This window comes from Halichoerus grypus, chromosome 10 (genome assembly GCF_964656455.1).
Source record: "Halichoerus grypus chromosome 10, mHalGry1.hap1.1, whole genome shotgun sequence".
NCBI lineage: Eukaryota > Metazoa > Chordata > Mammalia > Carnivora > Phocidae > Halichoerus > Halichoerus grypus.
The window spans coordinates 91,299,500-91,313,458 of NC_135721.1; the positions used below are offsets into that span (position 1 = coordinate 91,299,500).

The 13,959-nt window shown below is 41.6% G+C and overlaps 1 protein-coding gene and 1 pseudogene across 1 annotated transcript; both read left to right on the forward strand.

Annotated features, from left to right (window-relative positions):
• Window positions 1–7,884: 7,884 nt before the first annotated feature.
• Window positions 7,885–8,476, forward strand: LOC118531926 (nuclear transport factor 2 pseudogene; annotated as a pseudogene).
• Window positions 8,477–9,245: 769 nt separating this feature from the next.
• CST11 (cystatin 11) lies at window positions 9,246–11,227 on the forward strand. The gene is made up of 3 exons (XM_036086202.2): window positions 9,246–9,470; window positions 10,068–10,172; window positions 11,144–11,227. The coding sequence occupies exons 1-3, from the start codon at window positions 9,246–9,248 to the stop codon at window positions 11,225–11,227; spliced, it is 414 nt and encodes a 137-aa protein (XP_035942095.1).
• Window positions 11,228–13,959: the final 2,732 nt, after the last annotated feature.

Here is a 13,959-nt window from a genome sequence, read left to right on the forward strand (position 1 = left end):
AAGACTTGTAGAACTGTATGAAGGGTTAGAGTATCACCCAGTCAGACTGGACGCTGGAAGACCCACACTCAATACAGGTCCAAATAGCACTGCAAAGGCTTGCTTTGACACAGAACTGACATTGAGGTCACAACTCACAGAAGGCTGGTCAGAATTTGCAGCCTGAACCCAACTGGGTTAATTGCCTGCTAAAAAAAGAAAAACCAACATTCCCTATAGGATTTAAACAAGATACAGAGTCTCACAGCATAATTTTCAAAATGTCCAGGATATAATCCAAAACTACTCAGCATATGAAGAACCAAGAAAATTTCAGTTCTTATGGAAAAAAAAAAACAATTAACAGACACCAAAGTTAGAATTAAAAAGACAAGAAATAACAAGTGTTGGTAAGGATGTGGAGAAAAAAGAAACCTTGTGCACTGTTGGTGGGAATGTAAATAGATGCAGCCATATTGGATAGAGTATGGACGTTCTTCAAAAAATTAAAAATAGGAATACCATATGATTCAGTAATTCCACTACTGGGTATTTATCCAAAGAAAACAAAATCACCAATTCAAGAAAAATATATGCACCCCTCTGTTTATTGTAGCATTTTTTTCAGTAACCAACATAAGGAAGCAACCCAAATGTCCATTGAAAGATGAATGGATAAAGAAAATGTGATATATATAAAATGGAATTTGCTCAGCCATAAAAAAAGAATGAGATCTTGCCATTTACAACAAGACAGATAGACCTGGGGGGGGGGTGTATTATACTAAGTGAAATAAGTCAGAGAAAGACAAATATCATATGATTTCACTTATATGTAGAATCTGAAAAACAAAACAAACAAACAAAAAGCAGAAACAGGCCATAAATACAGAGAACAAACTGGCAGTTGCAGGGTAGGGAGCATAGGGGGATGGGTGAAATGGGTAAAGGGGAGTGGGAGATACAGGCTTCCAATTATGGAAGTATAAGTCATGGAGATGAAAGGCACAGCATAGGGAATATAACCAATGGTATTGTAATAGCATTGTATGGTGACTGATGTAGCTACACCTGCGGTGAGCATAGCATAACACATAGACTTGTTGAATCACTCTTTGTACACCTGAAACTAATGTAACATTGTGTGTCAACTATACTTCAATTTAAAAAAAGACACCAATGCTGAAATAATTTAATATCTGACAAGGAGTTTAAAGCAACCATTATAGAACATTCCAAGAAGTAAAGGTAAGCCCTTTTGAAATGAATGGAAAGGTAGGAAATATTAGCAAAATCAGAAAATTAAAAAAGAAGTAGCAAACAAAAACAAATACTAAAATAGTAGGTTAAATCCAAATACATCAACAATTACATTAAATATAAGTGATCTTAGTTAAGAGATTGTCAAAATGAATAAAAATATGACCAAACTATATGCTCTTCTTATTCACATACAACATGATTATATGTATGCCTAGAAACATTGTATGATTACATGCATCATGTTGTGAAAATCCTACCTACCCCAAAATCCTATACAGCTAGAGTATGGTTCTTGCAAAGTGGTAGATAAATACATGGAACAGAATAGTCAAGAAATATAACCATTGATAGCCTATTCATTTTTTACATTGATGTAAAAGGCAATTCAAGGTAGAAAAACACTCTTTTCAACAAATGGTATTGGAATAATTGAACTCCCTTGGACAATAAATGAACCTCAAACTCAAGGAGTAAATATGGGGGAAGGAAGAAATAAAATCATCCTACCATGCCCATCCTGGCGGGAACAGAAGAGCAGGAAAAAAAAAGTCTAAAGAGTTCATCTTTTAGGAGAGAAAGAGTGAACAGATAATAGTCTTGAACAGCAGGTATGATTATCATTTTAAGAATAGGAAAATATAGTTTTATTTGGGATTAATACTCTGTGCTCGATTGACAAAATGGTTACAGTTTTTTAAGCCTCCCTATATCCATGCCCTTTGCAAAGGCAACTTTACAGTTCCTCTCACTGAGAGGTGGGGTCTATTATCCTATTCCATGGAATGTGGCTGAGGTGTCTGTGGGCCACTTCCAAACCTAAACCCCAAGGACATCCTCTCATTTTCTTGAAAGCCTGTCACCATCGTGGGACATGCCTAGGTTACCCTGCTGAAGCATGAAAGGCCATGTATAACAGAACCAAGTGGACCCAGCTGAGGCCCCTGACACATGAAAGCATGCAGCCAAGAGCAGCAGAGCAAATATTATGTTTAAAAGGTTGGAAGGGGGGCTCATAGGTGGCTCAGTCAGTTGGGTGTCTGCCTTCAGCTCGGGTCCTGATCCCAGGGTCCTGGGATTGAGCCTTGCATCAGTCTCCCTGCTTGGATTCAAGTCTGCTTCTCCCTCTCCCTCTGTGATTTCCCTCACTCTTGCTCTCTCAAATAAATAAATAATTAAAAAAAAAAAAAAGGTTGGAAGAGCTGAGAACACAAAAAAATCAAGAGAAAATGTCAGAACACTTAAAGTAATATGCATAAATTAACTCTGCACAAACTGCATTGAAGCTGAAAGAATGCGGGCAAAGTAGCAGACACTCCTTTGGAAGGTGAGAAGCCATGGAACTTTCACGATAGCCTTGTACCAATGATAGAAGGATTTACTGTGATTTCTTGTTTTTCAGACTGTTGCTGAGTTAGGATTAACATTTATTTAAATAGAAAATATGCATATTATTTATATCTACACAGATAAATGTATAATATATCTTCAGTTTTATCTATAATTTATAGCTGATATATTATAGACTTATTATTTATATATAAGCTTAAAAATAATTTCATACAGTACAAAATGGAGTGCATGCATGGCATATACTGAAAACAGGAAATACACGTCAGTTCATTAAACTTTTATTTCAGTTACTTACATGGTTTTATATATGTAGGTATGTGCTGGACCATAATATACACTGTATTTCTTCCTGTGGAATGATCCAACATGTTTATACTCCAATACATTGAGCAACAAAAGAGTCTGTGCAGCCAGCTGAAAAGGCCAGTACAAGAATAACCATTCTTTTTCCATTCTGTACACACATCATCTTAACTCCTCCAGGCCAGGCTGCAATCACTCTTTGATAGGCTCATACTTTGTTGCCTTGTCTTTTCAGATTTGCAGTCTGACAGTGACCCTTATTTAAAAGAATTCCTCCAATTGCTATGATTACTTATAAGGCTGGGAATTCTGGTGCCAGCATCCCAGATATTTATAGCTCTGCCAAAGGTTTAGAAGTTGTTTACCGCTTTTTGTGAGATTTTTAGAAAAGACTCCTTTAGAAGGGATGCCTTCTCACAGATATTATCCCAAACTCCCCCAACCCATGGCTTGAAAGGACGAATCAAGAAATTCCAGTTAATCTATCAATAACCAAACTTAAACTGGAGTCTTTTGTGCCTCAACCAGTTTCGTTTTTGTTTGCAGTAGACAGCATTTCCCATGGGCATATGAATGTTTAGATAGCTGGTGACCCAGGGGTCAATGCTTATAGGGACATTTAACTGTCCGTGTCAGCATCCATAACAAATCAGAAGTTACCCAATTGCCCTGCCATTGAGCCTCCATTGCCACCTTCAACAAAAACTTCCAGGAGGCATACATGACTCCAGATTTGCCTCCATAGGAAGACTCTCGCATGCCAATCAACACATGACCAGAAATCTCTCCCTAATATTAGGAAAATTAGCCAACCCCACAGCCAAAGCAGTAGCAGCCCAGTGATGATAACTTGACTCCTTGGCTAAAGTAGTTCTGGACAAGCACATGGCCCTTGATTATCTACGTACTGGACAAGGAGGCATTTGTGCCGTAGTGAATTCCATCCTTTGTACAGGGATAAATGCCTCTAGAGAAGTAGAAATTCAATTATACAAGATCAGAGAACAAGCACACCGGTTACGACAAATTTCTCCTCACACTCCACTGTCTTTTGATCTATTTAGCTGGCTACCTTCAGGTTTGAGCTCCTAGCTTAGAATCATCCTACAAACCGGATTTATCATATTACCTCTAATTCTGCTTCGCATAATTATTCTTGAACTTCGTACCTGTTGCCTGTCAAATGTCTGCAGACGCAACGCACCAAAGAGGGTGATGCTGTTTCAATGCTTGGATATGATCTCCAACGTTTACCACCTTGATAAGATACAGACTATAGGTGGAAAAGGCCTGAGAGTTCTCCCTCCTACCCTTCCTTTTGCTCACATGTGGCCTAGGTAGTTTGAATTAGTGCAGTTTCCCTTCCAACATGGGACATGACAGCCAGGACAGGGCCTTCCTGGCAACAAGGGACAAAAGTACTAAATGGGGAAAACCTTGACTTGTGATCAGTGATGCTCTCTAGGGAAGATCTTGATCAAAAGGGGGAAATGTGAAAATGCATAAAGGACACGTCATTTATTTTTTTTATTTTATCTTGTTTTATTATGTTATGTTAGTCACCATACATTACATCATTAGTTTTTGATGTAATGTTCCATCATTCATTGTTTGCGTATAACACCCAGTGCTCCATTCAGTACGTGCCCTCTTTAATACCCATCACCAGGCTAACCCATCCCCCCACCCCCATCCCCTCTAACACCCTCAGTTTGTTTCTCAGAGTCCATAGTCTCTCATGGTTCATCTCTCCCTCCAATCCCCCCCTCCATTTTTCCCTTCCTTCTCCTAATGTCCTCCATGTTATTCCTTATGTTCCACAAATAAGTGAAACCATATGATAATTGACTTTCTCTGCTTGACTTATTTCACTTAGCATAATCTCCTCCAGTCCCATCCATGTTGATGTAAAAGTTGGGTATTCATCCTTTCTGATGGCTGAGTAATATTCCATCGTATATATAGACCATATCTTCTTTATCCATTCATATGTTGAAGGGCAACTCGGCTCTTTCCACATTTAAAATGGAGTCAGGAAGCCCTGAAGGGGGCACTCTCTTGCACATACCGCTCCTGGCGGCAGGCAGCACCAGCAGGAAGAGAAAAGATAAAAATTATCTTGACAAGGAGGACATTTTTCACATAGGAATTTGATCTCCTGCTTTTAAGAAAAAGAAGGAAACCGCTCCCTGTCCCGGCAACTGCACACTAAGCCCTCCTTGCAGCCAATGAGAAACCACCACAGTCTGAAACACTCGTTCTTCTCCAGTGACCTTTTGTTCAAAATAACCCTCCCTGATTTCCTCCTAAAACTTAATAAAAGCTCACCTTCCTTTGGTCTCTTCGGACTTTCCTATGGTTCACCATACTGTGTATGTCCTGAATTGTGATTTCTCTGCTATCTCCAAATAAACTCACTTTGCCAGTAAAATAACTGGCAATTTTATTTTTTAAGGTTGACATAACCAGAGAACTTACAAAATCGCTAGAGTTGGAGAGTGTATGAGTTTTAGAAACAAACCAGGCAGACTTCTTCAGCATGTCCATCAATCTGAGGTGAAAATTTGGTGGTCAGATAACATCTTCCAACGGAGCACATCCGAGCCTGTGGCAGGAGGTACATTAAGCAAATCTGTGTAAACCTGAAACTAAGTGTCCTGTTCAAGGTTGAGCAGGAAGACTTTCTGACAGCAGGCAATTACCCTCCCTCCGCTTTTAATTTCAGCCTCCAAACCAACTGTCAGTGGAATGTGGAAAGCCTACTGCCAGGAAGAATGGTTTGTTGTTGCTGGTGGTGTTGTTTAAAAAGATAAATGTGCTAGAAAAGTATACCCATTGATGCATTGTCTTGTGGCAATAAACCCATTGGTCCATGTTACCCATAAATGATCCATGGCAGGAGGTGGGCTGGAAATAATGAATGAAAACTGAGTGGGCCTTGGTGGCTGCCTTTGGGACTTCCAAGGGACAGTATGTGGTACTCCCACAAGGGCAGTGTGAGGGGAGTAAAGAGAATGATCTGGTCCTGGATTTGAGGAGTTTCAGTACACAGTGGGACTTTCAAAGAAATTTGCAGCAACCAGGTGGAAATATAGGATCAGATCTCAAAATAAGGACCTGGCATGAAGGCAGATGTATAGGGGTCCCCTCTATGGAAGCATTGAATGTGGCCAAATTCTTAGTAGCTTTGAGTGTAGAAAAGAGGTTCTTCATTCAGAGCCCATGACGGTGGGTGTAATTTGGGGATCTATAACCCCTCTAAAGTTATATGCAACATTTTATGTAGATATTACTGAATGCTCAAATGGACTTTTTAATTGAGGCAGATGTCAAAGTGAGGTGCCAGAGAAGAACATGAAATTTCTCACAGAAGGAGAAGACCCATAGATATTGAGGAAGTAAAAGTCAGGAGTTGAAGAGCAGAGGGAAAGTTTTAAGCAAGGTGGGCTCCTGTCCAAACCTCACCAAAGCGACAAGCTGAGATTGACTCAATGCTTTCTAGCTGGGCACCCAAGAAGGGGCTGGGCTGGAACTGGTCTGAGCAGAGAGAGCTGGGGTGGGAAGACCCACACACCCTAGCCAAGAGAAACCAAGGGATTCCCATGGGGCAAGCAACCAGCTGGAAGACAGAGCATTACACTGCTATGACAGGCAGAATAGTGTCCCTCCAAAATATCCCTGTCCAACCCTTGGAATCTGTGAATAGGCTGCCTCCAAAAGCAAAGGGGATTTGCAGATGTGATTAAGTTAAGGTTCTTGAGGTGGAGAGGTCATCCTCAGTTATCTGGGTGGGCTGAACATAATCACAGGGGTGCTTGTGAGAAGGAGGTAGAGAGTCAGAGGACAGGTGGCAGAAGAATCAGAGGTCAGATGAGACATTTGAAGATGCTGCACTGCTGGCTTTGAAGATGGGAAACGGGCTACAGGCTAAGGCATGCAGGTAGCCTCTACAAGCTGGAAAAGGATAAAAATGGGTTCTTCTCCAGAGCCTCCAGAAGGAATGCAACCCTGCCAACACCTTAATTTTAGGATTTGTAATCTCCAGAACTGTGAGATAATAAATGTGTGTTGTTTTAAGCCAGTGTTGATGGTAACTCATTACAACAGCCCTAGGAAACTAACAACTTCCAAGAGAGCTATGGAGGAGAGGTTACTAGCAGTGGAGGCTGGGGGAAAGCCAGGAAGTGACCCAAAGAACAGTACACTGCACAATTCCCAACAAGTCCAAGAGCACTGCAGCTGGAGCCAAGCAGGGACTTCTCAGTACTCCCACCCCTTCTTCTTCCCCTGCTCCTCACACCAGAAGGGTCCTGAGGTAAGATGGTAAGATGGGGCAGATGGAACAGATGGAACAGATGGGGAAAACAAAAAAGGAGCTATCACTCCTCCCCACAGTCAGGACTTCAAGAGGGAGAAGTGCAGCTTCACAACACATTCCAAGCTCTGACCATCTGGAAAGACTGGTTCTTGATTACTGGATTGAGGCTGTATGTATTGTCTGAGAGTGCCTGAAAGTTTACAGGGGACAAATAGCACAGCCGAGTCCATTCAAAGGGACAGTGGAAAGTGAAGCCGTGTCATGACTTCACCCATACATGGAGTCTGCTCCCCATACGGGGCACAACCTCTGTTTTCTGGGGAGCATTGGCTTCTCTGAGGGGGGCATTCACCTCCCAAATTTAAGAATTATTAACACAGGGGGTTGTCTGGGTGGCTAGTAGGTTAAGGTCTGACTTTGGCTCAGGTCATGATCTCAGATTCTGGGATTGAGTCAAGTTCCCTATTCAGTGGGAGCCTGCTTGTCCCTCTGCCCCTCCCCTTGCTCATGTTCTCTCTCTCTCTCTCTCTATCTCTCTCTATCTCTCTCTCTCAAAAAAATAAAAAAAATATTTTTTTAAAAAGGTAAGAATTATTAACACAGGCGGTCACACCCACTGCTGCCATCGTGCCAGCCCTTTGGGTCTCAACAAGGCTGGATGATGCTTCAGAATGACACACAAGCCAATCTGAGAGCAGATTGGATCCAGTTTCATTCAACATGACATAAACCAACTAGGCACAATTTATATTGATGCGTCATGCGTTACGTGGGAAGGACAGCAGTTCCAGAGGAAAGCTTCCATTGTGGAGAGGTTGTCTAGTCTTCTATCCCAGAAAATCCAGCACAGCATCACAGTGCAGAACCATCAGCCCACGCCAGATAGCTGCATCATCAGCATGGTTGTGGGCCAGCCCAAGGTTGATGAAGACCCCATCATGGATGGGGTTCCACCAGATATTCTTATTAAAGAACATTAACGATGCTTGGGTTTGCACCAATCACATGTTCAGGCTTTCCCTGCACAGCTTCGGCTGGCCTCCTCCCAGCCAGGCACTCTTGCTGTTTCCTCCTTTCTCCTCTTCTTTATACTATTCACATTCCTCCAGATGCTCCAAATATTATACACAAATGAGCAGGGCCATGGTGGGAGCGGGCTCAGTGCGCTGCAGCTATGGAGGTATTGTGCATGATGTTTGGACACTAGTTGCATCTGACAAACTTTGTGTTATACCAGCACATGCCTTGGAAAGTCTTAAGTAATGCAAAAGGTTGTCTTTTTATTTATTTGTTTTTAATCTACTGACGAGTTGCTCTAGTAACACAAAGAAGTGAAGGAGAAAGTTCCTCACTGCCCAGATACTGATTTGTTCAGATGTTTCAATGCCTCATGATACAATAAAACCACAAAAATTTTCTTAAAAAAAAAAAGAATTATTAGCACAGAGGAAGAGACCAAGGTTTGCGCCTGAGGGAAAGGTGATATCCTGGCCAGGCAGGGAAGAGGGAGAGGGTGATAAGAAGAGTCCAAGGGAAATCAAAGGACAGGGAGGATGTGGTGTTCACTTGGCTGACCTGTTTGTGCTCCACTGCCCTGTGATTCAGCATCCCCCATGTCTCCATTGCTTCCTGTCACTCCAGACTGCCCACAGTGCTGGCTGAGGTGGGTTCAGTAGATAGAGGCCCCTGGCCTGACTTCCACCCAGATAACGCTGGGGCAGCAGGAAAGTGTGTGTTGCTAAGACAGAAGCCCCCAAAAGAGAAGAGACGAGTATTTGCATGAGTGTTTGTGTGTGAGAGATGAACATATGCAAAAAGAAGAAGAGGAAGTAGGACTGAAATTGCCAACCATGGCAGAGTGTTCCTGCTCATTCACCAGGTCCAGTTACAGATGGAGAAGGAGGAGGAGGAGGGCTGTGGGTGTCCACCACTGACCATTTAAATCCAACCAGGCAAGGAAGGTCAGTGGGTTCCTGCTGGGCCCTGGAGGGTAAGGAGGGGGGTCTTCCTATTCCTCCCCAGCTTAGGGACAATGGCCAGACTCTGGCAGGCCCCGCAACTTCTGCTGGTCATCCTGGTGGCCCTGATGGCCCTCACCTACCAAGAAAAAAGGAAAACCTTTCTGAGTGTCAGAGAAGTTCCTGCATCAGAGCCCTTTGTGACAGCCACCATGCAATATGTGATCAATGACTTCAACAAGAAGAGTAACGACAAGTACAATTTCCGGATTGTGCGTGTCCTGAAGGTCAAGAAGCAGGTCAGCTCAGCCCCCTCTCCTAGCCATGCCTCTCCAATGGGGACAGTCCAAAGGGGATGCCCATACAAGTGAAATTCAGCCTCATTTAGTTTCAAGTGGGAATTTTAAGAGAAACAAATTCACTGGCATAGATGAAGTTACTTAAATGATACCTAAGACCAGGGGTCAACAGATTATACCCCAGGAGCCAAATAGGCCTGCTCCCTATTTTTGTAAATAGTTTTATTGCTGCCCAGCCATGCCATGCATGCATGCACACATCATCCAAGGCTGCTTTTGAGCTACAACAGCAGTGTTGAGTACTTGCAACTGAGATTGCATGGACTGCAAAGCCTAAAAGATTGACTATCAGGACCTTTACAGTTTATAGACCCTTGCCCAAAACAATTAGTATCATTTGAGTTGTCCAAGGGATGTCTTTGCCCAGAGACTTGAATGGCAAAAAGATAGGAGTCAGATAGGAAGGGGAGAGAGAAGCCCACCAATTTGTCCAGGAAGGAGTGCTTGACCTTGGGCACCATGCAAAGGAGTTCTTGCCACCAGAACCTACAGAGAAAGGAGAAGTCCTTTTATCTCTTTGCCACTTGCTCCTCACAGATTACTGACCATATGGAGTATCATGTGAACATGGAAATGCGGCGGACCACCTGTCAAAAGCTCGAGACTTCTAACTGCTCCTTTCAGGAAGGGGAGCTTTACAAGGTACTGGATGAATACACATTAATTCAGAAAGAACCCACTGGGGTTTTCTGTGGTTTTAGGATGAGGTAGAGTAGAATTACTGAGGGTATATTCAAGCCTGCTTGAAAAGAAAGCATAGATAACACCAGCTTGCTCAAAGAGGAAAAGTGAAGGTAAGAGTGACCAAGATCCTGCCTGGCAGGTGCGGTTCCTTTGTTGTTGAAAGAATTATGGGAGGTAAAGGGGAGAGCCAAGGTGGCTGAATAACTGAATATAACAATAGAGTAAAATTAGAAGATCTTCTTGGATGTTAGTGATTGAACTGATGGAATTGGTATTCTGATTTCTGTTTTAGGAGAAATGTGTTTAAGCCTCCCACCCCACCCCCACCCTGGGCTTTCAAAGGAAGAGCAAGAAAACAAAATCAAACTAAGAAATTATGTTTATTAATTTTTCATTATGGGACAAGAGGGAAGTGAAAAAGAAAAGCAAAGTCTTGAGAGAGAATGGGGACAAGGGAAGGAGGGAGTGGGTGTGATGGATCAGTGGATGAACAGACAAAAGTGCAAGGAAGGAAGGATGGATGGTGATGGGTGAGTCCAAGTGGATGGATCCAAGTGGATGGATGATGGATGGATGGATGGATGGATGGATGAAGTCAGCAGAGGCCATGTAAGGGAAAGTGTGAAGTAAATGACACAGGAGTAAAAATAAAGAGGAAAAAAGAATCACTAGTTCCTATTGTGAGTATGGCAGGATGGATCCTATTTCTAGTCTACAATTATCACCATAAACAGAAGGGCATTTGATGATCTCAGCAATACTACCATCAAGTGACTGAAATCAAAATAAAAGTCAAGTCATATTTGGATTGGAGGCATGGTGAGGTGGTGTCATTTTCCCCAACTGCATGTGTTATATCCTCTTCTTGCTCCTTTAAAATTTTCACTTTGCTTGTTGACCTTTTTAAAATATTGTTTTTGTTTTTTTAGCAAATTGAGTGCTTCTACTCAGTGTTTGTTGTTCCTTGGTTTGAAAAGTACAAAATTCTGAACAAAAACTGCACTGATGGCTAGATGTCCTGGAGCACACACCTGCAATCATTATGCATGAAAGTATCCTGCAATAAGCAGTAATTCTCAATATAGAAAATAAATGTTTGTCAAACTATTATCGTAATGCTCTTAACACTCTTAATGTTTATGATTCCACTCTTTTTTGCCAAATTCTTCAGCTCATTATAATAAAATCTGAAGGTACTTTGGGCTAGGGCAGTTTGGGGATTCTAATCAGGTGATGTGGATAATTCCTGACCTTATAGCCTATACTTGCATGATAGCAGAACTTCAATCCCAGCCTCATTTCAAGTAGGAGTCTTCAGACTGTAGAGTAAGTAGAAGATGAGAAGGAGGAGGAGGGAAGAAACTGTAGGTCACTTACCTGATTAGACAAAAGCTGTGTGCAAGTATGGCCTACAATGCCTTCTCTGAGGGCCCAATGAGGAATATCCCTTTCCTTGCTTAAAGTGTCGAGCAAGGACAAATAATACAAGTAATTTTAAAAGATGAGGGTCTTTGTTACTGATAAGGACTAAGTTGGGAGATGTGTGTTATTTTTGCAGGAAAATGAACTAATACCAAACTCTAGATTTACACCCCTAGCATCAGCAAAATTGGAGCAGGTCTCTTCACAGAGGACTTCCTCACCTGGAGTTACCAAGGAAAATATGTGCCCATGTGGAAAAGAGGAGGACCGGGGTACCATGACTACTTTATTCATCCCAGATAGATAAATCAGAATAATTCCTCCAGGAGAGAAATGATTGAGGGTGAAGAGAAACTGGGAATACTATGTCAAAGGGACTCCCTTTCTATGGGTGCCATATTAGCAGTGGGGAATGATCCCACACACCCCCAGCCAATAGCTTGATTCGGGATTTCAAAAATTGTCACCAATTTCATCTCTCCACTCCACTTCCTCCATGTGGTCTCAGAGGGCTGCCAGCTGGGTCACATCTGTCCTCATTCACATCCAGTAGGGGAGAAAAAGATCTCATCCCCAGGAACTGAGGAAAAAGCCTTGTGGTATAATACCACTGGGGAACTCTAAGGACATTATAAAATACATACATACACACACACACACACACACACACACACACTCTCATACTCATAACTGTTTCTTACACACACACACACACACACACACACACACACACACAATCTACCTGAAGGGAGAGGGAGTGGGGTATTTATGCAACAGCCCCAGTCAGTTATTGGCTGCAGAAGAGCTCCTAGGAGGCATTAATTCCCTAGAACCACTGGCCTGGGGTGGCTTGAGGGCAGAGCAGGCAGCCATAGATAAAAGGGCATAGGTGCTGCATTTGGAGCTGATGTGCACAGAAAGATAAGATGTGGGAGGATAAAGGCAGAATGCCAATAGGGTACTCTTTCTATATGTGGACTGTGTAGGGATGCAAAATAGACACATCAATTCTCTACCAGATAGAGATAGCTGGGAGCTTTGAAAGAACAATATTTTTACCTTCTACACTTCCTACCAAAGTTCTGGAATGCTCAGGACCCTGTTTCAGGTGGCGCCCAGGTGGGACTCCCCTCCACCAACTATTCAGGAAAATGTTAACCTACAGTTTCTTCATCTTTAACTTAAAATAACAGTACCTATTTCTTGGGGTAGTTATAATATTAATGATGATAGTGCATGTAAATTACTTAACAAAGCAAATATTCGAATAAATGTTAATGATTAGTAAGAATATTGGCAAGTAGCAGTAGTAATTTAATATTAATCCATCATTCAACTCTCTGCTGGCATTTTGGCTGCTTTGTCTGAAGGCAAAGGTTATTAACCTGGGGTAGAATAAAGAAAAGGTAGAACATTTGTGCCCATTGATATTTTGGATTTCTCAGCCCAATTTTTTTTTAATTTTTTATTTTTAAACAATAAAAAGAAGAAAGTACTAGTCTCTTGTACGCTTCATTTAGTTTCCTCGCATGGTCACAACTTTTGTAGTTATAGAAAAATATCACAAGCAGGAAATTGACACTGGTATAGTTTGCATGTGTGTCATTTTGACATATGTGTAGATTTGTGTGACTGTAACCACAATCAAGATATAGAACTATTCCATCACCACAAAGATACTCTGAACTAACACCTATAGAGTCACACCTCCCTTTCCCCACCATCTGAAACTCCTTGCAACCACTAATTTATTCTCTATCTCTTTAGTTGTGCCAATTTGAGAATGTTATATAAATGGAATCAAGTATGTGACCTTTTGAGATTTGTGATGATGCCCTTGGGATCCATCCAATGTGTTTCATGTTACCAGTAGCTTGTTTCTTTTAATTGTTGAGTGGTACTCCATGGTATACTATAGCACCACAGTTTGTTTAACTATTTACCTATTTTAAGATGTGTTTGTTCTTTTCAACTTTTACTAATAAAATTTCTGTGAACAATCATGTATGAGTTTTTGTGTGGAGGTAAGTTTTCATTTCTGTGGGTTAAATGCTGAGGAGTGCAGTTGCTGCACCATACAGTAAAGTATATTTTAGGATTTTCTCTTTTTGAAAAAGAAACTGCCAAACTATTTTCCAAAGGATGTAACATTATGTAATGTCCCTTTGTATCCCTGGTAATTTTCTTTGCTCTGAGGTCTGCTTTATCTGATATTAATATAGCTTCTCTCATTTTCTTTTAATGTTTACATAATATAACTTTTTCATCTTTTCACTTCCAACTTACACATATTATTATATTTGAAGTAAGTTTCTTGTAGACA